Genomic DNA, 22536 nt, shown 5'->3' with positions numbered 1-22536 from the left:
TTCATTTTAGAATGTCAGCTTACAATATTAGAATACATCCATTTTAATTTTGAAATCACCTACCAAGCAGAAGACAAACTGTTAGCAAAATTGCATTCTCAGGCTCTTAAGAGAAAAGGTAAGTATTTAAGAGCCCTACTGCAGCATTAGAAAATCAAAAAGGAATAGAAGTGAAGAATTAGTAATATCAGCTCACTACAGTGGATTTGATTTTATTACCCATAGATTCACAGTATATTAGAAAACTGTTAAAATTGACTGGGCTATCTTAATCATTAGTTCTAACAGAGATGTGACTTGCCTCTTGAAGTGAACAGTCTGGGAAGAAAAGGAACTAAAACTGAAACAGAAAAATGTAAAATATTTTAATATGTAAATGCTAAAACAAGCACAACATCTTTTGATAACTCATACTGTAAGACAGTAAAAATACTGCTTTAGCTAAAACTTAGAAGTCAAAATTCTAAGACTACAATAACATGAAATCTGATTTTTATATTTTATTAAAATGCTACTTAATATAATGAAATCTGACCAATGGCCATCACAACATATGGAATACTAAGATTATATAATAAAAATATTCAGACTGTAATTATCTAAAAAATTCTCCATCCCATATGTAATTTATCAAAGTGAACTTTACATTGATTTGTGCCACATGGCTGATGAAAAACTATAAAGAGTCTCTGGAACAAAAGGTATGTACAGATAACTTTGTACGAACAGTCTCAATCTGTTTCAAACTTTCCTTTTTTTTTTAGTTTTAACTTCATAAATCAAAATACTGTAATATTTATATTCTCTTAGTTAAAAGTTTTCTAAAACTTAAGGTCTCTCGTCTCTTTAAAAGGTGCGTTAGTTTCATGGAATAAACAATGTTAAATTGTTTCAGTTAAATGTGGACAATCTTAAATCAATTTAAATCTGATTTATAATGATTTTGTTTAATTCCTGTCCCTTACTGAGACGCTCCAAATCGTTGTAAACCAGGTTTAAATTGATTTAAACTTTAAAGTTAAATTGGAGGCATATCTGAATATAGAAATTCCTATGTGTCATTCCACTCTGAAGAGTACCTATATATAAACAATGCTGCAATATACCATAACTTGATATATCTCAAATATTTCCAGATCACATACACTGAATCTACTTAACGCTTTAAAGTTAGACAAGAATGGACAGTGTGGCCTTATTGGGACCTGCTCTTCAGAGATGTCAGATGTTGTTCTAACCTTTTTAGGCATCAACAACCCCTTTCTTGCCTACTGTTTTTCTTGATTTCAGTTACTGGACTCAAGTTTGAGAATTGCATTGTATATACTGAAACCCATGGAAAACAGTGGCATCATTATACACAAAATGCAAAACCACGCAGTGAAACAGAAGGTATGGAGGTTTTTTTTTCACTGACTGGTAAAATTTGCAGAAGACATATGATTCCATGTGTGACTACTAACTCCCAAAATCATTTCAGCTCCAAAAATGAGCAAGAGTCGAGTAGCAAAGGCTGCAGTTAATCTGATAGTAAAAATGAGGTAGTGGAGCTTGGGTTCTTTTTGAGAATTTTGCAGATTTGGTACATATATAGCACCGCTACCATCACCTCACCACACCTGGAAGCACCTTGCTTGCTCTGTTAGTCTTCGTGGGGAGCACAAGGCTAATTTCTGACACTGTTAGGATGATGTCGTGACAATATTTCAAATGTTACTTTGTTTCAGTTTCTATAATTTCTATTTTTCTAACACCGACAGTATCTCCCAATTTCTACAAACTGTAAAAGGAAAGAACTAGAGTTACTGTGCCATGCCCTGAAGTTATACATGTAGTGTTCTCTAGTAAAAGGGTACATTGCACATAAATACTTAAGGATGCATTGAAATAGCATTTTTTTGCAGAGGGATGTAGCTATAGGGATTGTATTGCATTGGTGCGTTGGAACAAAATGGCAGTGTTGGGGCATATATTAGAACTTCATAGCTGACAGTGAGATTTGCCAGACCAGGCAACATTTTTTCATGTCCACTTTGCAGTTCTAATGAATATTTCAATCTAATTGCATTTTGCAGCCCTTAAATTACAGCAACTGTATGCATATTTAGTTGGAAGCACTGTTCTTACATATAAGAACTTAGCCAAAGCAGTGCTGAGTTTTCCTTCTAAAGAAGAAAGGGACATTGATCAAATTATCTCACTAATGGCCCTGCCTGATGCACTCTTTCATTGACTTAAGACAACAGCGTCTCAGCAATGGTTAGCAGCAGATTGAGGAAGCAAGCAGGTTGACATATCAACTGTGATAATCATACACTGAAGGTTGCTCCCAGATAAAAGCATTTACTTCTTCTCCCTCCTCTGCTTCAGTTTCAAAGTATGAGACTAACTTTCATGTAGGCATTTTTTGCCTTTCTTTCTTTGCTTGGTTTGTTTTCACCATCTATTTCTGACCTTCTCTTTGCTACAAATTTCCGCTTTGTCATCAGAAGAAAGTGCAGGAGCAAAAGTAGCTATTTTATTCAATTATGCAGAAAACAACCCTGGAGACATCACAAAACTTCCCCTTAGTGGAGTAATTTAATAAAGGTATTTTAAAAATTTCATACTGCATTTCACAGTTCTCGTATTTTTATCTCGTCTGAGAGGAAAGTACATTTCCAACTTTCAACCTGCCTTTCTTTCCAGACTATGTACCTAGGAAAGGTAGGATTGCAGACAGAACTGTAACAGAACCTGCTAGAAGATGGATAAAACTAATACCTTACTGCATACCTTCACACAGGGAGAAAGTACCAGAAGGGATCTCTCCTGTCTGTTTTCACAGAGGATTCATTCCCAGCTCATCTGCTAACTAAAGAAGTGCATGGCTTGGTTACAGCTTCATTCCTTCTTAGACCCTGTTTACAACAGGCAACTTCTTCCCTCGCTGTGACAGATGGGTTGAGATATTGTGGATCCCCCTTAACTCCATCGCCGAGAGAAGTGGGTGCCAGCAGGAGCGCAGGTGTCTCTCCACAAGCTGCGTGGCACTTGAGATCGGGTCATTAACGCGCACAACCACACTCTGACTCACAAAACCCTGCGCCACAGAATTAGTCCGCATTTCCATTTTAACCATAAAAAAAGAGATGTTCCCATAGTGGTTTTAGAGAATTTACAACAAGTCACAGGCAGTAATAAAAGCACCTGAGGTACTGCTATTTCTCTCTTCTCTGCCGAAAGACTGTACAGTCAACACATGCTTTGTAATCAATTCCCCTGCTTCTTGGAAGTAGGACACCTTATCAAATCGAGAACGCAAAGAATCTGTTTGTACTGCAATTGTATACTTAGCTGTCAATATTCAGAGACTAACCACAAAGTTTTAGAACTAAGAAGTTTAAAAGAGCCTTTTGGCTCATATCTTGGTTGTAATGAAAAATGTAATTACCTGCAAGGTTGTCAATCTCTTTCTCTTGGAGCAGGCTAACAGCATCATCGTCGCCTTCCAGCATAAGCTCTGTTTCTGCATTCTGATTTACCACAGCTTGGCTTCGGAAAGTTTTCTTTGACTTCACTACATCTTCTTCAGTGCCTAAAAAAAGTTTAAAAATGTTGTGAATTTAGTTGAATAATATTTTAAACATAAAACAGCCACAGTCAAGTAGTAAAAAAATGCAGAATAAATCCTCTTTATTGAAGAAGGGGAGGAACATTTTCTAAAACTTCATCAAGGTTCACGAAATACACAACCTTGTCTTTCAAAATATATCTTGACTAAAACACAAACTCTGTTTCACAATAACTCTCCTGCTTCTAGTAATTGCTATTTACTTTATGTCAAAAGTTCCATTATTTTTCCACCTGCGAGAGTTTCTCTTGGGTTCCTGGTGTCCTGACACTGACTGACCTCTGAGACCTCAAACCACCTACTCTAAATAACGGAATTTCTTTCAGGAATTCAAGATCTGTTATGATTTTCATCTTAGAGATGGAAGGGACAGGATGGTGAAGTAGGAGCTGGGTTATCTCAATATACAGTAACACCAAGGCAGGCTAGGAGAGAGTCAGAAAACACTAAAAAAAGTCAAGCATGGCGAGGGAACTTTGGTGTGCGCCTGTGTGCGTGTTTTTAAGGAGGGCAGTAAAAATGGCCATGTGCCTACTACCTCAAAGGACTTCACAGGAAAGCCTCATCCTTTCTTCTTGCCTATAATGGTCTTTTTCTATTCAGACTGATGGTTCCTTACAGCAGAAGATACACCATCTTACGTTTTGGGAAGGTCGTACCAGCACTTGCCAGAGTTTATTCGCATGATGTAAGAAATTAATCATAGTGTGGTCAAATGACAGACTCATAAGAAGCTTTCATATCATAAATAGATTGCACGTACTGTTGTGACATCTGCACAGTGTTTTTTTCTTACACGGGGAGAGGTCATTAGTTTTATCTTCAGTACTACAGACTCATAGTAGGCTTAGGAGAGAAAGCTTTCTGCTTTTTTCCTAAACAGAAAACCCTGCATCTTCATCTTGGACCGAATAAAATGTGGACATCTCCAGTTCTGCCAACCAATAAATAACCCCCAAACCTAATCTCTCCTTTGTGTATGATAATGTGGAGACTTGCTTCCCACTAAGCTACACAGTGATGGGTGAAATCTGAGCAAAGCCAGGCATGCGTGGATTTTGTTTGTCTCCCACAATGCCTGAACTTCACATGATGAATACTCTTATGATAGATGTAAAATGATGAGGTAAAGCCCACTAAGACTCATGGCCTCATATTAACACAGGACAACTAAGATGAATATAGTAAGCAGGCAGGTTAGTGAAGATACATGTATGGAATGGAATTGATGTGTTGGGCAGTTTTGTTATTACAAACAGTGGGGAGGTGTTATGATTTTATCTTCTACTCTTATATAAGGCTTCTAATTAGTCTGTGTAAAGGAGAGTCACACCATACAAATAAAAATGCTGGTGGCATATTTTTCTGTCAGTGTGTTTACTCTGTCTGAAGGTCAGTGTTAGCGTGCCACTTGATACCGGACTCGACCACATAATGAGACAACCATGTGTTTGACATTGCCTAATATTAACCTTTTGTATACTGTTGCTATTATCCCAACTGCTATTTCTGAAACCACAGAGCAGGTAAAGACAAGCAAGTAAGCAAAACCCCAGTTTTTTCACCAAGCCCAAAATTAAGGACAACATCTCTAGCCTTCCTATTTGTTGCTCTCTCCATTAGGACCATAACGATAGCGATAAAGACAATACTGATGCTGATATATATACTAAAACACTGTGTTTTGCTGTGTTCAGTTATTAGGCTGTGATCACTACCTCACCTGCATAGGTTACTACTTAGTACAACTAACTGTAATTATTCACTCAATTTAAAATTGAATCAAGCAACTAATGGTTGGAAAAGTTTTCAGTATTATGTCCAAGTTTTTATTTTTTTTTGTTTGGTTTGGGTGTTTGTTGTTTGTTTGTTTGTTGGTTTGTGTTTTGAGTTTTTCTTTCTTCTTAATTCACAAAAAGGAGCAAGAATTGTAGGAGTTTGGAAAAACACAAAGGAGTAATGTGCGGTAACAGACCTTCAGTTTCACTACATCAGAATTGTCCTGAGTATTTAATCACTAGATCAGGATCTTGTTACACTTGTGTTTACCACAAGGAAGTTTAGCATCATTTGACACAAGTCACAGCTCCTGCTTGGAAGCATCTAACATTAAAGGAGACCAGGTCTGAGATGAACTAACACAGCGGAGGAAGGAAGCATGAAAATACTGTTCTTTCCTTTTTGGTAATTCTAGTGAGTGTTACGAAACTTTCTCAACTTCACAAAATGTGACAATCTTCAAATGAATAACTTCAAAGTACTAATTCGGAGTAATCGTGGAGTCAACCATTTCTGTAGTAACCGATTAGATTAGTGACAGTTCTTTGAAATTATTAATGCATGAAGATATTTTTCTAAAATTACAAGAAAAAAAGATCCAAGCCCAAATTATTACTAACACTTAAAATGCATCAGAAGAAACTGAAATTTAGTGTATTTTAAATCCCTTGTGATGTGGGTTCCAGTTACCAGACTACAGAAATATTGCCATACACCAGTGTAAGAAATGTGACAGAGCAGAAGGCATTAAATTAGTCTGGCAAATTTGGAGCTTAGCAATAAGAGAAATGTTTCTAAAATCCTTTCTGGTTTCTAATATTCAACATACATTCATCTAAAAGAAATACACTAAATGGCGCTTCTTTGTCTTGATGGGAAAACGCTCTGCTTTGGCTGTTGCTTAAATTTATCACTTTGTTGAGTGCACCTCAGTTTTGCCGTACTGTACCAAACATTTATCTAAATGAAAGTGTACGAGACCCAGAGTTGCCCTTCAATCACTATATCCTTTATGAATTAGAGTTCCATTTATCAAAATTACAGCAAGAAGAGTAAGGTCTCACAGGGCTGTCTCATTACAAGGCTTGTAAACACTGTCCTTACAAAGAAATGGTTTAACACCTAACAAATCAAAAACTGATTGGGAATAGAATTTATTTGAGATCATCTATCTTCGGAAGACGTGCTGTACTGAGTGCACTTCGTGGCCTTTCTACCCATTCATCAGGAAATTAACAAGCGAATACCACAGACCACGAGATCTCCTTGGATCCTGAAACGTGAAATATGTCCAAAACAGATCTGTCACAGATGTTCTATTTTTACATTTCAAGACAACTTCAAAAAGGTTTTAAAATAAGAGAACCTCTCCAAATGAGACGAAAAACAAAAACAACTTGTCTCTTTAAAACCAGACAACAAACTGAATAAAAAATTATATTACATAAAACTATGTCTAGTATTGTTAACAATGTTATAAAAAGAAGAGATGAATAAATGAATACTTGATATTTCAGGATGTTTGAAGAAAATAAAAATTCAAATTATTTTTTCAAAGCCCCAGCAAAATTACAATGACATTAAATTAATTTCCAGATATTTAATTTAAAACTCTTTTTAGGACACAAAGAGTTTGTATTTTAAAGACACAATACAGAATTGTATTAATGTCAGTTCCTAAATTTAATTAGAAAATGTCTCAAATCCATTAATATATGAAAGAATAAAATGAAACTAGATATAATTTCAAGAAAGGAACATTTTGACATTGAGGTGCACAGAACTGGAACTGGCAGATGCTATCTGTTCTTGCCCTTATCAAGCTCCTGCTTCAGGGATATTTTTCTAGACTGGGATTTTGAAAGAAGCCTTGAAATAAGCAGCTAAGTCTTTCTTCAAACTATGTTTTGCAAACAAGTTAAAGGAAATAAGTCACTCAGCTCACACTGAAGTCCAGCTGAAGTTGGTGCCTTAATATCTTGAAACATGAAGGCTCTGTCTTAAATATATTTCAAGAGAATGCACGTATAAGACTAGATAAGCGATTAAAAAGAAAAGATCCATCTTTTGTTACACCTGTTACCATCTTGATAATTCTTTTAAATGTGCATATTAAAAACTAGCTTACTACAGTAGCTTCAGGATAACTGGAAAAAGCCATCTTTAAAAGAAATTAAACCAATCAACCAGCACTCCCCTACAAAACCCCAACTTCCATTAAAAGGTGTGTATTTTATATGTCTGAAAGGTTATGCAAGCCGCACAGTACACTTCTATGGTACTGCCAAAAATTTACTAATCTCTCTTCCAGTGGCATTACTTTTCCTTAAGCAGAGTTATTAAGCAGACAAAAAACCCCCATACCAAAATCCCCACAAAAACCTAATAATTTCCCAAGAACAGGAGAATATCATGTTACAACAGGTTCTAGGGATGCAATCTAAATTTCAAAGGTACTGTAAGAGTCCAAAACCACAAAACTGTTCCCAAATAAAATTTTAAAATTAGCTGTACAAACATAACATTTTGTTGACCACATTTATGTTTATGTATGCTTATTTTGTTAGACATTACACTAATTACTATGACTTAGCTGAACACAGGAAGGGAGTTTTCAGTTCTCTCTTTACTTCATTTATTATATATTCAAATGTAGCATTTTAAATTTTACTCTTTGTATTTAGTATAAAATGAAGTAAAAAATACATTCGATCTTAAGAAAGGTTTGTTTGGTCATACTGTAACCAGCAAAAGGAGACTACTGCTTCTTATAAAGTTGTTTCCATAGTTTACTTCAACGAATTACCGATAAGGCAATTTATGCAGTGAGCGCTCTTTGATCTTTGAAGAGAGATGGCAGAATGGAAAGTTAACCTCATTTTAATGTTACCTAAATATACTGACAGGAAATTCTAATGTTTCCAAACATCTGGAAATCTGCTTCATGGGATGGTGTTCTTCTTTTCTATAAGAAAGCTTTTTCATATATTGTCTTTCACAGTTTTATGTGGCTTCTAAAGGAGCATTTTGACATACGTAAAGTCTGTTCTCTTTACAGTAAAATGCTGCATTTAATTAAAAACTCTCTTTTATGGCAGCTGAAGTACAGTTTTTCTGAAGCTTAGCTCTCCTCAGAAACTTTAAAGGGCAAAGTTGCTTTTTCCTCCTTACAGATCACTAGTGTGCACTGCTCTGCAGAAGACTGCTTTTGTTGCCGAATTTTAACTACCTAAGGTAGTTTTTAGTATTTTATTAAATAAAGGAATTCAGAATTAGTTCCTCACAAGACGCTACCTGATAGGTCATATGAACCATGAAATCCCTTCACAGGTAAAATATAACTTATGAGCAGAGTTTGCAAGAGCTAAGCTTTTTCTTGGAAGAGATTTTATTGTTTATTGTACAAACTGTAACTTTTACAGGAAGAATCAAGCTTATGTGTGCACAGAATTAAAATGCAACACTATTGCCAAGTTATCGTTCATTCAACATTATTAATAATTGAAAATATTTATTAAAAAGTTTCAAGAGATAATCTTCCTGCTTTTTATGTTCTAACTGTTTAAACCCCTGCTTTCATTGCTAATCTTTACTAACTTGGTTAGGCACTGGGACCCTTGCAGCAGTCACAGTTGTGGAGAGCATCTGCTTGCGAGTCTGTAAACTGACCTCTACCAAACTCAGTAAGATTAAATCATCGACATGGTGGTCACTCCACCCCAGCCTAATATCCTTCTGCACGGCTACAAAGCCAGCCCTCCTAGGACCGTGGTCACTCCATGGGAAATGTGCACCAAGGATCCCTGGGTCTGTTCACGAGTCTGGCCTTCTGCCTTTGAGTAGCAGACCGGTTCTGGCAGACCATGGTGAAGTGTCCCCACCTGCGTCTGCCAGAGCCCTTATTTAAACTGCAATGTGTTTCTGGAACTGGCAGCTTTGACTGGCATATAATTTAGTTTCCCCAGAGAATCAGAGAAGTGACTGTTATTAAAGGAAGGCTGGTTTTAATAGATTTAATAAAAGCCAGAGGAATCTAAATCATATTTTCATTATTAAGGATCTTTGAAGAAAGGAGGGAGAAAAACTATGAAAACTGCATAGAAATTAAAAATTGCATACATTTGTATTGGAAATTACTTCCTCCAAAAGTAAAACCAAATCACATTTTTGTTTTCTGTAACAGATAAATACCTGAAAATTTAATCATAGACATTCCAGACATTTTTCTCCAATTTTTATATCTAGTATCTGACCAAATGATCTCCTTCATGCGAGTCACTTGTAAATAAATACTCTACCGTTATATATGCTTTCCTCTTAAAAATTCTCAGACGTTTTGTATTTTAAAAACGAGGCTGATGCAAACTGTACCAAAGAGGAGACTGAGAATATGGGCAAGGCCAAAATGAACAGGTTTCTCAGACAAGGTCGAGGGCTTTTAAAACAATAAATACATGTAGTTTAAGTCAAGGTGTTGTATACTAATATACAAAGTCCTACGCAAAATAAAGATGAAGTTACCATGTTGGACACAAGTTATTTTTGTTGTTTATAGATAGGAAAACTGAGGTTCAGAGTGGTTATGAAATACAATTTTAGAACTAATCAATATTATCTTTACATTTATTTGAGATTTCAGGCGTTCTGAGCATGTGAGAAAGGTTCCCCGCACTGATTCAGCGCCGATCATAAACAGCCAGCGGGTGACAAAGCCGGATATCCCCAGGCCAGCAAATGTTACACAGTATTTTCAGGCTGCTGAAGGGCAGTCTTCGTTCTGACTGGAACCAGCAGAAGTCCTTATAACGGGACAAATGTTTATATTTGGATTAAGATGTAGTTTGCCACTGTAACTTGTACACACAAGAATGGATTCATATTTCATGACTGATGACCTTTACAAATCCCTGTCAGTTTGAAATGCAGCCTCTCGGTGTATACTGTAGTTTGATAAATTGCAGAAAGAAAACGAATTTTCTGATACGCTGTGGATCACTCAAACAGGCAAAGATGATACACAAGAAAAATAATTAAGAGCAATAAAATTTTCCTAACTGTGTTGCCAGCCATTTTACTGAAGTACAGTAATAGCTGAGAGGAAAATAACTACATCACACCAACAGTTATTGCTCAGTGGAAAGGACATCAAGGACACTTGCAAGTAAGAGAATTGGATCAATATTAACGCGATTTTCATTTCATGCTTCCCCAACTCCAGTAAGCTGACAATATACTCTGATTATGTGAACTGCCTCTGAGTAACACAGAAAAGGTTATTAGAGCAAGAGGTGGAAATGGAATGCACTTTTTATATTGACAGGTCTGCTAATAGAGTGTACTGATTTTCAAAGCCATGAAATGCATTTTCACAACTTGGTTTTGACAGCAAAAAGGAATTTCATTTATCCTTAATTCAAAATATTCACATGTAAGCAAAGGTTTCTTAGGACAGGCCACTGAAGAGGATAATCAAACTATTTCAACAGAAAAATGTAATTAATAAGGTAAGAAGCAAAAGGTGATTAGATTTAAATATGTATGACATGAAAAAGAAATAATGAAATAATTCTGCTAAACAAGGCATTCTATGCTTTTGAAACAGAATCTGAGAAAACATTTTTTAAGATAACATGTAAGTGAAAAATATGTCATGTGTTAACATTCAGGTCTGGATTTTGTCTTGAAAGTTTTAGATTAGTTTTGAGTTTGAAATACTTAACCCAAGCACACATTCTGCAGGAAAGGCCATGTTCTGACTCTTATCTGCTTGCAGAGCCCAAAGACAGGATCAAAGTTGTCAGACTTCTAAAGAGGCGCTCCCCACACTGAGGAACTGTGCCCACATATGCTAGCCTCAGTTTTGCTTCCTGCTCACAAAACATTTTAACTGAAAAGGCTAATCATAATAATTCCTTGGGAAGAAAAGAAACGCTCTTTAGAAATACATACACTTGGTGTATGCTAGCAGCCAAGAGGTAACGCACTGGGAAGTGTGAAACGTGATCTTACCTCCTGTACTAGGGTATTCTACACCAACATTTCTAAATCTTACCTAACATTGAAAAATTAGAGCCTTCAAACCATGAGACTGGTCCAAACCCCAGTATTTTATACATATATGAATGATATAGCTGTAGTATTGTGGTTTGTCTTCTAATTTTTTAATTCTCACTCTCGGTGGCCAAAGCGTGGGGGATTATGTGTGCTAGAAGGCAGGTTTGTCCCTCACCTCTTAAAATGTTGCTATCAGATCCAAACAAGATCAGATCTTTGGAAACAGGGACTGTACACAGACATACTAGGACAGCTAAAAAATTCATTCTCTAGTGCAGAGAATGACAGTGTAGGAAGTAAGTTTAAAATTATTTGATAGTAGCTATCATAATTGCAGTAGTTAGGTAACTCTTTTAATTTCTGTTGAGACTACTTGGAGAAGAAAGCTTCAACAGCTCATGATCGAGAAAACCAATTGCCAACATGTCTCAAATGGTTTTTGCTTTCTGGAATGGTAATCTTTTCAAATTAATTTCTGCTCTTTGAGACATACAGAAGGAACATCTTATGCAGTCTTTATACAGGAAAAATTTCATATACATGGCATAGTGTCTCCTGTAACTGTTTCTTAAAAGGTTTGTCCCCTTTCTATATAAATTTGCCAATATAATAATGTCATTAGAACATCTAGATTTACCCTCCATTGCATTGCCTTTCACCATGCAATTCCAGCTCGCTCTGTATGCTGCACTGTTTTATTTTTTTCTGCACAAATTTCATTTCATCCTCACATAGATCACTACATCTTTAGAGCTGGCATACATCATTTTCACTTCAGCAGCAACAGTAACTGGTGGGAGGAACTGTTTCTATTTCTGCGTAGATCAATGCCTATAGCAACACCAGACAAAGGGCAGCACCCACAGGATATACACATTTGTAAGACAGAAGTGTGGCCCTAACGCTGGGATATTTGTGTTTAAATCTTAGCTCTACTAAGGGACTATGCTCTAGTAGCAATAGACAGCACTTCTGTTTGGGCCAGGCTGTTGTAAAAACATGAGCTCCTAGTTTCTGAACCTAAATTGCAATTATTAAAAAACTTAAAATCAAAGCTTTGCTATTTGCTTGATTTAGGCCAGAATTTTACTCCTTTTTTTTTCTTTTTGCAAAAAACCCAAAAATAGCTGCAGTTATAAAACATCTTTGTTTCATACAGCCTAGCAGATGAAAAGTGAAACAGCAGCAGTACACAAGATATCATCGAAATAAATCAGAGTCTGAGGGTCTATTACTCAAAACAGCTCAGTGAGATAATCTCTAAGATTTTCATTATCTTGTCTCTGAAATAGGGGAATGGTAATCACTGTCCCAGGTAAAAAGCCTGTGTGTACACTAAGGAGAGCTAAGTCACAGAAATCTTAGCAGCAGTTGGCAGCGAAGAAAAAAAGGAGAGCAGTATTTTATCCCACCTTCCGTTAAGCTGCCACATGGGGTCTGTGGTGTCTTTCATTCTGCTTTGCAAAGATCGCAAGAGCACGAAAACTTTCCATGCAGCTGCAGTGATACTTGCAAAATTACTACATTTATGTTAAATTTGCAAGCACTGGCAATACTATTTTCCATTCAGACTGAATGTGAGATGCTATTTAGACAACATGATCAGCTATTTTGAAGACATGGGATTGAATGACTTGTGCTCTATGGCAAAAGAGACACCAATAAAACACTCTTCAAGCATTACGCATAGTCCTTTCAGCTGGGAAAATATATCTACTGTAGATGATGTTCAGGGCTTTACATAAAAACATTGGGAGCTATACTCTTTAGGCATACCATAAGGATAAGAAAAAGTAATGTCATGATGTAGCATACATGGTATAAGAAACAAAAATAAATATATAACTGGAAACGTGCATAATACACTGGCTCATAGAATTCTTACCAAGGTGTCTGTTCTGCTGTGCTTGTTAGTGGTATATTTGAGAACTTTTCTATAAAATGTATCTGGCTTTTAATACAGTGCTTTCACTAGGTGGTTCTGCACCCTTACCTGTACCTGTCACAAAGCTGAAAATTCATAAAATCTTCCAGTTTGCTTCACTACACTGGTACTTTTTGTGTGTGTTTCAACGCTAATGCTATATAATGAGTAATGTATAAAATAAGTGGTACTGAAGAACTCACTGTACTTGTAGGGATATGGAATAGCCAGTGCACATATACATAAGTCTTTCTTTCATGTGTACAAATCTTACTATTTACATGAAACCTCTATGATAATTTTAACGTGATACAATAGAAATATATTTTCTGTGAGAAATGTAAAGTAGTGCAATGTAAAAAGATGAGTAAAAATACTTTGGAATATTAAAAGATATATTGTGTCTGAAAATCAGTTCCTTTATTTTTGTAATCTATACATAGTGATTCCATTTGCTTTATGAAAGACAAAGAATCATTTATATTGAAGAGACTCCTGCAGTTTGCCTCTGTCAACCTAATGCACCTTTACCTTGCAAGTAGCCCAAAGGCTCTCAGAAACCTGAGTATATTGCTTGAAAGCCTGTCATGCCTCCTGCCGGCTGTCAGAAAGAGCGGAAGAGTAAAGGCTTTTCAAATTTATAATCTGAATCTACAATCTCTTAATTCTAGGCTGTAATGGCTGCAGTACTGCTGAAATAATGGCCTTCCATTCCAGCCATGCACTTGGCATGCTGTCCTAGCCAGGTCTTCAGAAAACACCTCCCTCCATACACGCAGAAGTGGAACTTCACCTTACATTTTTAGACCCATTTGGTCCAGCTTTGGCTTCTTTACTCAGCCATTGGTGTTACTAAACTCCTTTTTCCCTTAACGAATAATACATATTTCCACTTACTCATATACAAAGTACAGAATGGAGTTCTGCAGTCAAGAAGACATCAAGAATAAGAAGAATGGAGCAAATTTTAAAATGGAATATTTTATAGCCAAAGAAGATTTAAAGTGCTGTTGCTCCTTAATATGAGTCTTGAAGCATGGAAAATAGGAGGTAAGAAAAGCACATGGTAAAACCTGAGTCCCCAGAGCTACTTTCACCCGGCTGTGAAAGCTGTCCTGAAGTACTATTATTAGACTTTCACTGACAGAATGTTCTTCCAAAGTGTTTCTATGAGACGCACTGAATATACATGGGTCAATAACTTCTATTTTGTTGTCAATTAGTGACAGAAGATAATTAATAGAACAAATACACCATTCACATGGGTTTGAAAAAATGCTGCATCATAGTAATTTACTGGTTTTGGTAAGTAAATGACTTTCATCTGGCAGAATAGACAGATATCATGTATTCTTTTCACATGAAAATATAATGGTGGAAGAGAGAAAAATGCAGCTAGAATTATGAGACCGGTAATAGTTGTGATTTTTAGGTCTTAGGAATGGTTTCGCAAGCCAATTTGATTACTTTAGGAACATTCCGGAGTCATACGCTTTCAGATGAAGAAGTGAGAAACAGAAGTAGTTATGTTAACTGTTGGTAAAGAGCCAGAAAGTTCTGCAGTAAAATCTATTAGCTCAGACTCATAATAGCAGCTAAAATCCAGGTCATGCCAGATAACCTGAAAATCTCAGAGGAAAGGCATTCGAAACCCAACACAGAGGTTTTGAAGAGGGGAAAAAATGTTTTCGTATCCTATCTGGATCTGTGAAAAGATTGAATTATAGTCAAGATAGAGATTCCGATGCTCAAGATTTGAGGAAATCATTAGAAAAAATTGACTATTACATGAATCTGTACTTAAAACTTATAAAGCTGCTAAGAAAATTACTATGCTAGAAATAGCATGTAACAGGAAGCAGATATTTAGAGACTGCAAAGGACCGTTAGGATGCAACTGCAACCCATTTACGTTACCTAGTCAGATAGCAGAAGCTCAGACACTGAATGTTCAATACAACTCAGCACACTAGTGTTCAGTACCCTACCTAAGCAGATTTCATTAGAGTTTACATATTGAAGATGTCTTTCATTACATTACAGTGGGCTATAAGAATGAGGATCATCATAATAGCAGATACACGTAATGAGAATATATTTATGATGGGGGGGGTGGGGCTAAGAAGTGCTACAAAGAAGACCAAGTTAAATCTAGTATTTTAGATATAATTATTCTCACAAATAAGCTTTTGCTTTGCAGATCCTTCTAGTAATACCTAATGTAAGCTCTTATTCATCAACTTTCTTTAAACAAATTTAAATTTCATCTGTATCTAACAATTACCATGTAAAATATTAAGAGGACACAATTATCATGTCGTATTTTCCCCTAAAACCTTATGAGGATGAAATATTTGGAATTTTATTTGGAGAAGCAGTGGATGGCACTGTTGGGCTACAATTACAAGGCTGTATATACAAAACTTAAAACTCCATGCTTAAAAAAATACGCAGATTTTTGTGACTCCTTCAGGCACACAGTTTGGATGTAAGCTCACTCATAGTGCATTGGAGATTTCACAATCAGGTGTGGAAGTTAGTTTATACACTGAAAGGATGTTGTGCAGTAGGAGTACTATTTTAGGTGCTCCAGGTGAAGCAGAATGGTTTACATGCTTGTCTCACATGGCAGCATGATCACATTTAGACTAAAGAACAAAGCAGACTTGATGACACATGGAAGCATTGTTATGGGTTAATTTAATGACCACATACATAATCTTAAAATGCTCACCACTGAACATCAAGTAACATGTATGTGCCTTCTGTCTGTAAAGTGGATGCTATTTCTTAGAACTGCTCACAATCAATTGTCAACTTGTGTTTACTTCCAGACTAAAATTAAGTGTGCATGAATGGGGTGAGGGAACAGGGTTTCTTTTCAGTTGAGGGCTTTTGTTCTTTAGTTTCTCTTCTATATTCATACTTAAGACATTACTTAAATACATACTAGTCTGGGAAGTTATCTTACATAAGGGTCATCACCTGCATTACCTCAGAGAAATGTATATTATGATACTGTGTGTGTTACTAATTTTCAGGACAGTGCATTAAGTAAGTTAAAAAAAAAAGACTATCAAAACCATTTTTCTGGCTCACGTAGTCACAGAAGACTCAATTTCAGTAATAATAAACATTATACTGTCCATGAGAAAATTGATATTAGAAGTATTTTGTGATGATCCATATCTGTTCAGCATCTTCATTAATGACCTAGATAATGGGACAGAGTGTACGCTCAGCAAGTTTGCACATGACATGAAACTGGAAGGAGTGGCTGATATTCCTGAGGATTGTACTGCCATCCAGAGGGACCTCGGCAGGCTGGAGAAATGGGCTGACAGGAACCTCATGAAGTTCAATAAGGGGAACTATAAAATCCTGCACCTGGGGGAGGAACAACCTCAGGCACCAGTATGTGCTGGGGGTAACCCAGCTGGAAGGCACCTCTGCAAAAATGGACCTGAGGGTCCTGGTGGACACCAAGTTGAACATGAGCCAGAAATGTACCTCTGCTGCAAAGGCTAATGTTATCCTGGGCTGCATTAGGCCAAGCATTGCCACCAGGTCGAGGGAGCTGATCCTTTCCCTCTACTCGGCACTGGTGAGTCCACACCTGGACTCCTCAGCACAAGAGAGATATTGACGTGCTGGAGAGAGTCTAACAAGGGGCCATAAAGATGATGAAGAAACTGAAGCATCTCTTATATGAGGAAAGGCTGAGAGAGCTGGGATTGATCAGCCTAGAGAAGAGAAAGCTCAGGGGGGATCTTCTCAATGACCATAAGTACCCGAATGGAGCGTGCAAAGAGGATGGAGCCAGGCTCCTTTCAGTGACAGTACAAGAGGCAATGGGCAAACACTGAAACAGAGGAAGTTCCCTCTGAACATTAGGAAACACTTTTTGACTCTGATGGTGACTGACCACTAGCACAAGTTGCCCAGGGAGGCTGTGGAGGCTCCATCCTTGGAGGTATTTAAAAGCAGTCTGGAGATGGCCCTGGGCAACCTGCTCTAGGTCACCTTGCTTGAGCAGATCCTTTCCAACCTCAACATTTCTGTAATTCTTTGATAGGTAATTCTGCAATTCCTCAATAAGTTTTATGAGGATAAAAGCAATTTGTTGTTGAGGATTGCATTTCTAGTATCAATCAAATGTTTGTGCTGTGTTTTGCTTTTAACTCAATAAGAAATTACACAAGAAGATCAGTCTTGAACATCGGGATATAAGTAATGTAGGGTTTTAAAAATATTACTGAAGACTAAGTTCTGGCAACGGTCTACGTAAAGCTCTGGCTCCATTACAAGAATCACAGAATCCTTGAGGCTGGAAGGTACCTCTGGAGATTGGCTAGTCCAGCTCTCTGCCTAAAGCAGGGTCAGTTAAAGCAGGCTGCCCAGGACCTTGGCAATCTGGGTTTTCAGTATTTCCAAGGATGGAGACTACATAACTTCTCTGGACAACGTGTTCTATTGTTTGACCCCCATTAGAGTAAAAAACAGTTTTTACCTATGCTTAGATAGAATGCTCTATATTTCAGCTTGTGCCTGTTGCATCTTGTCCTGTGGCTGGGCACCACTCAGAAGACTCACACAATCTTCTCCATTCTCTCCCAACAGGTATTTATACACAACTATATGTCCCCCTTGAGCCTTCTCCCCCCTGGGCTAAACAAAGAAAATATAAAGAATGTCTGGATCAGTTTAGAAGTAAAAGTAAAAGCAAAAGAAGCCTACAAAAAGATCTACAAACTCAGCCCTGTCAGCAAAGCTGTTCATATAGATACAGCATAGAAAGGAATATTTCATAGACAAAACTGAAAGCATAATTTGGTCATTCATCTCTTACATGGTACATATAGAAGTCTCTCACTGCAGATACATCTATGGTTTTTATGCATCTAGTGGGCCTGCTAGCAAAACTCTGATAAGTGATGGTCCAGTATCAGTTGTCGTCAATTCGCTTTCAGTTTTGCATTAGTTACTGAAAAAATACTGTTTTCTTAAAGACAGTTCTGAAATTAGTGTTGTTGAAACTGCTCTGGAAATACGGCAAGCATTTTCTGTAAGTACAGATAAACAATAGGGTGAAGATAACGAAGTCAGAGGACTTCATGAAGCTGAGAAAGAGTAAATTAACTTTTTTAGATGTATATAATTTATGCAGCAATTTTGACAGACAGTTTTGAATTTACTGTAAACAATGGTGGTATTTTCACCAACAAAAGACACCTCTAGGCTGTTAGCAACATCATTAGTGTCAACAACCTAATACATCAAAGGGTGGAACCCATAATGCAGGATATCTGGAAACAAAGACTAGCTTTTAGGCAGGCATTCAGACTTCCTAGAATAAGGCATTTGATTTTACAGCAAAGCTTTTGTTTGAACAGAGATGATGAAATTGAGCATCTCCAGTTCATGGGACATTTTGATTTCTTCAGATGTTTTTTTACCTGAAAATATTAAGGTAAGCTTGTTTGTAAAACACTGACTTAAATTTCTAGAACAACATTTGGCACACACCAAATGAAATCAGCTTCTTACCAGTTCCTCTGGAGTCTCCTCCCTCTGTTTTGTTCCAACACTGACTGCAGAAGGCAGGGAGATCAGCAGCTCATGAGATGGAAGTAGGAAGTCAGGAGCTGTGGGAATCAACTGCACTGCACTTCTCAGCACTGAGGGGTTGCTCTAGAGCTACAGTTACGGGAAGTTCATCTTGGTACAATTTTTTTTAACATTGTGGACCCTCAAAAATTGAATCTTCCTTTAGGGTCCATGGGACACCCAGAATCCCTGTTCTGAAGACAGTCCCTGGAGGGAGTATAGGTTCCCATGGATTTCAGACTCCCAATTCCAGAGCAGGGAACTCACACAGCCTTTCTTTTAAGTCAGCACTTGCTTGAAGCTAAATGTTCTTGGAATGTAAGTCCTTCAGCAGCCTGAAAGAATCCTGCCTGCAATTCTCTGAAAGCCTATCAAAATCCAGCTGCTTTCATGAAAGTAGATTTCAGATTTGAACTTTTCAGATTTCAAAACCTGATACTTTTAAATTCTGTTGTACAATTAACCTGTATTTCTGATGATGAGCACACAGGCCATTTGCTGAAACTTAGAGTGCTAACGAGAAGTCCCAGAAGCAGCCATATACAGTCTGCTTCAGCTAGGACCACTCTTGAAATAAGGTTGCTAATTAGATGTCCAAATTCATAATGGAAAGAGTAACTTAAAATATGCAAGTCCAAAAGCAACTGCCATGTTGCACACATAAGACATATCTGTGGCTTTATTTCAAAACCTGAATGTATTACACATTACATTACGACGGCTCTTTTTCCTTTCTTTCTTTCTTTCTTTCTTTCTTTCTTTCTTTCTTTCTTTCTTTCTTTCTTTCTTTCTTTCTTTCTTTCTTTCTTTCTTTCTTTCTTTCTTTCTTTCTTTCTTTCTTTCTTTCTTTCTTTCTTTCTTTCTTTCTTTCTTTCTTTCTTTCTTTCTTTCTTTCTTTCTTTCTTTCTTTCTCTCTCTCTCTTTCTTTCTTTCTGTTTTTTCTTTTCATTCTAAGCATTCAGGATCTGTCACGAAAATCAGCTTAACAGGCCAAATATTCTTGAGCACAGACACTAGAAGTATTTGACCAGCTTACATCTATATGTTCAGAACATGGGCACCTAGTTATTCATGCCCATTTCCTGCAGTGCAGACTAGAAAATGTGTCCTTTCTTGGACTCCTTATATGTGCAGATGGTTTGTGGACGACAATCTTTAAACACTGAAGGACCAAAGCTTAATAAATTAACTATTTTGCTCTGAAGATGACCTTTGTGGAGTAGTATTCTGTCTCTCTGGCAGAGTGGTACAGTACTGTCTCATCTATACTAATCTCCACTGACTGTAAACTGTTAAGGTGATTAACTGGAAGAGACAGTTCTTTCACCACATGTACAGAATCACTCTGAATCGGGTCATATCTGCATATTTAATACATTTATTGGTAGTAAAATTTGGAGAAGTAAAGTTTGTGATCTTTTACAAAATCTTTTTTTCTTCCTTACTTTTCCATCTACAATTTAATCAATTACATTGAAACTCCATCTAAACTTAAAGAACTGTTTAAATTCCATTGACACTATATAATTAAAACTCTACTAAAAGTTTCCATGTAGTTCAAAATTCCATCAGAGCTGGCACTTTGATACTGCAGTAAGTAGTATCCCTTCAGCTTCACAAAAGGGAGAAACGAATCTTTATTTCTATTCAAGTAAGAATTTAAATAAAACAAAAAGGGTCAGCAAATACGATGCTGAAATAATTTTGCTTGAATTTTAAATCCAGTTATGAAAGTCACTTTAACAGCTTACAAAACAAATCCAGTGCCTAATATCAAAAACTTAGAAATGGAGGAGACTAACTCAAAAGGAAAAAATCTCCAGTCCATCTCTCGTAAACGCTGCTGTGACTCCAACATACTTCCAGTCTCAAAGGACATCTAGGTATATAGCCATAGCAATAAGCTATAATTTTTCACACAGGTGTATACAGCTATAGAAACATGTTATAATTCCTCATTGCAATATTTTTTACTTACCAGGTACTTTGAGTACACATATATATAGGGGTCTATATATATGCACACACGCATACATTTATGTGTGCATATTATATTTTATCAAAACCAGGCATCTGTACATGCATACAACAGCTAACAGACTGTAGTTAAAAAGAAGCTTCACCCACTTGCCTTGTAGCAGATATTTTTTGAGAGAATACTATTTCACAGTAGTGGATATAACATATAATTTTTCCTACAGGAAGAGGTCACTTCTCAGCTAAAATTAACACTTTTCTTTTTTTAGCTCCTCAAAACAGAATTCAACATTTGTTGTTACTTCTTTAAAACTAACATACAGATCACATAGTTTTCATTTCCAAGACTCCTCTATTCCTTGATGACTGCAAGTATTATATAATTACAGTATCCATACATCTAATATCAATTCTGATTTAATACTAGAGTAGCTGTACAGCACTTTTTTATTTATCAAGGTCATATCTTGATGGCTGCACAAGCTTAGATAAATCAGGTGTTAAGCAGGCACATCTCCAAGGAATCTGGAAATTCTCTCATCTGCAATCCTCAGCGTATCTTATTATTTACTGCCAAAGAAATGACTGATTAATTTTGTCATCTTTACTCTGTGATTTTTGCTCAGCTGAAACTGCCTGCCCTCTTCTGCAATGCCTGATCAGACCTATTTAAGTTGATGCCTTTGATCGTAGACACTGAGGAGCTTGCTGACTTAGGCTTTGACTAAACATTCCTCCACTGCAATATTTATGCACAAAATCCTAAATGATAACTGACAGTCAATGTAGATAACAAAAACTTGTAAGATGTTTCCACTGTTTTACTGATGCTCAAAATAGCTGTACTTGTGCTAGAGGTATCAGTCAAGATGAAATATTGCTATTAATATAACAAAAGCCTAACAATTTTGCTTTGATGAATAGTTTATTTCTCACAAACAAAGTATCTGAGGTCAGGAGAAAAATCTGTTACTGGAAAACTATGCAGTATGATTTTTTTAAAATGCTTTAAATTCTTTCTGTAGTGTGATATCATGCTTAGTTTCGGAAGCTAAGGGCATTTTCCTATCAAACCGTTCCAAACAAAATTATCAAAACAAAGCTAATAAAAAAAAAACCAACCCAAAGAAAGTTAAGCCCTATGGAAAAAAAAATCTGCCTCCAGCTCTTTATTAATCACATTCCAACACCAGAGGCTAAAAGTACATCAAACTGCACCAAATCCTTTTCACATGACAACCTCATAAATTATTCAACTCATTAGTAACACCAAGAGGCATAAAAATAACATCAGTGTTAAGGATGTTTTCTTACAGAGGAAGGTCAGCTAAAAGTTTCAGTATTAAAATCCAAAGGCTTAAGCCTCTAAAAAGTAAGTACTTCTACACAGAACCCATGAATTATAACTTTAATGCACGCTATTTTAAAATTCCATATGTTAATTTTAATATATATGTGAAAAGTTCGAATTATTTATTTTAATTCTGCAAACAGGACAACTTCAGTCTACTGTGATTTTTATGTAACCATGAAGTTTGATGCACACCACCTCTAAACACACCTGAGCTTTAATTTTCCTGTA

General features: G+C 36.5%; 1 protein-coding gene across 5 annotated transcripts in view; it reads right to left on the bottom strand.

The window, feature by feature from the left end:
• The window catches only part of NBEA (neurobeachin), a 544466-nt gene that overhangs the window by 166619 nt on the left and 355311 nt on the right, over positions 1 to 22536 (bottom strand). For all 5 annotated transcript variants that reach the window (XM_075420361.1, XM_075420351.1, XM_075420371.1 and 2 more), the window contains one exon: positions 3434 to 3577. In XM_075420361.1, the coding sequence (XP_075276476.1) occupies positions 3434 to 3577 (144 nt within the window). The remainder of the gene's footprint in view (positions 1 to 3433; positions 3578 to 22536) is intronic.

Source organism: Opisthocomus hoazin, chromosome 1 (assembly GCF_030867145.1).
Source record: "Opisthocomus hoazin isolate bOpiHoa1 chromosome 1, bOpiHoa1.hap1, whole genome shotgun sequence".
Taxonomy (NCBI): domain Eukaryota; kingdom Metazoa; phylum Chordata; class Aves; order Opisthocomiformes; family Opisthocomidae; genus Opisthocomus; species Opisthocomus hoazin.
The sequence above is the reverse complement of the archived record's forward strand: the minus strand, read 5'-3'. Positions and strand labels throughout refer to the sequence as shown.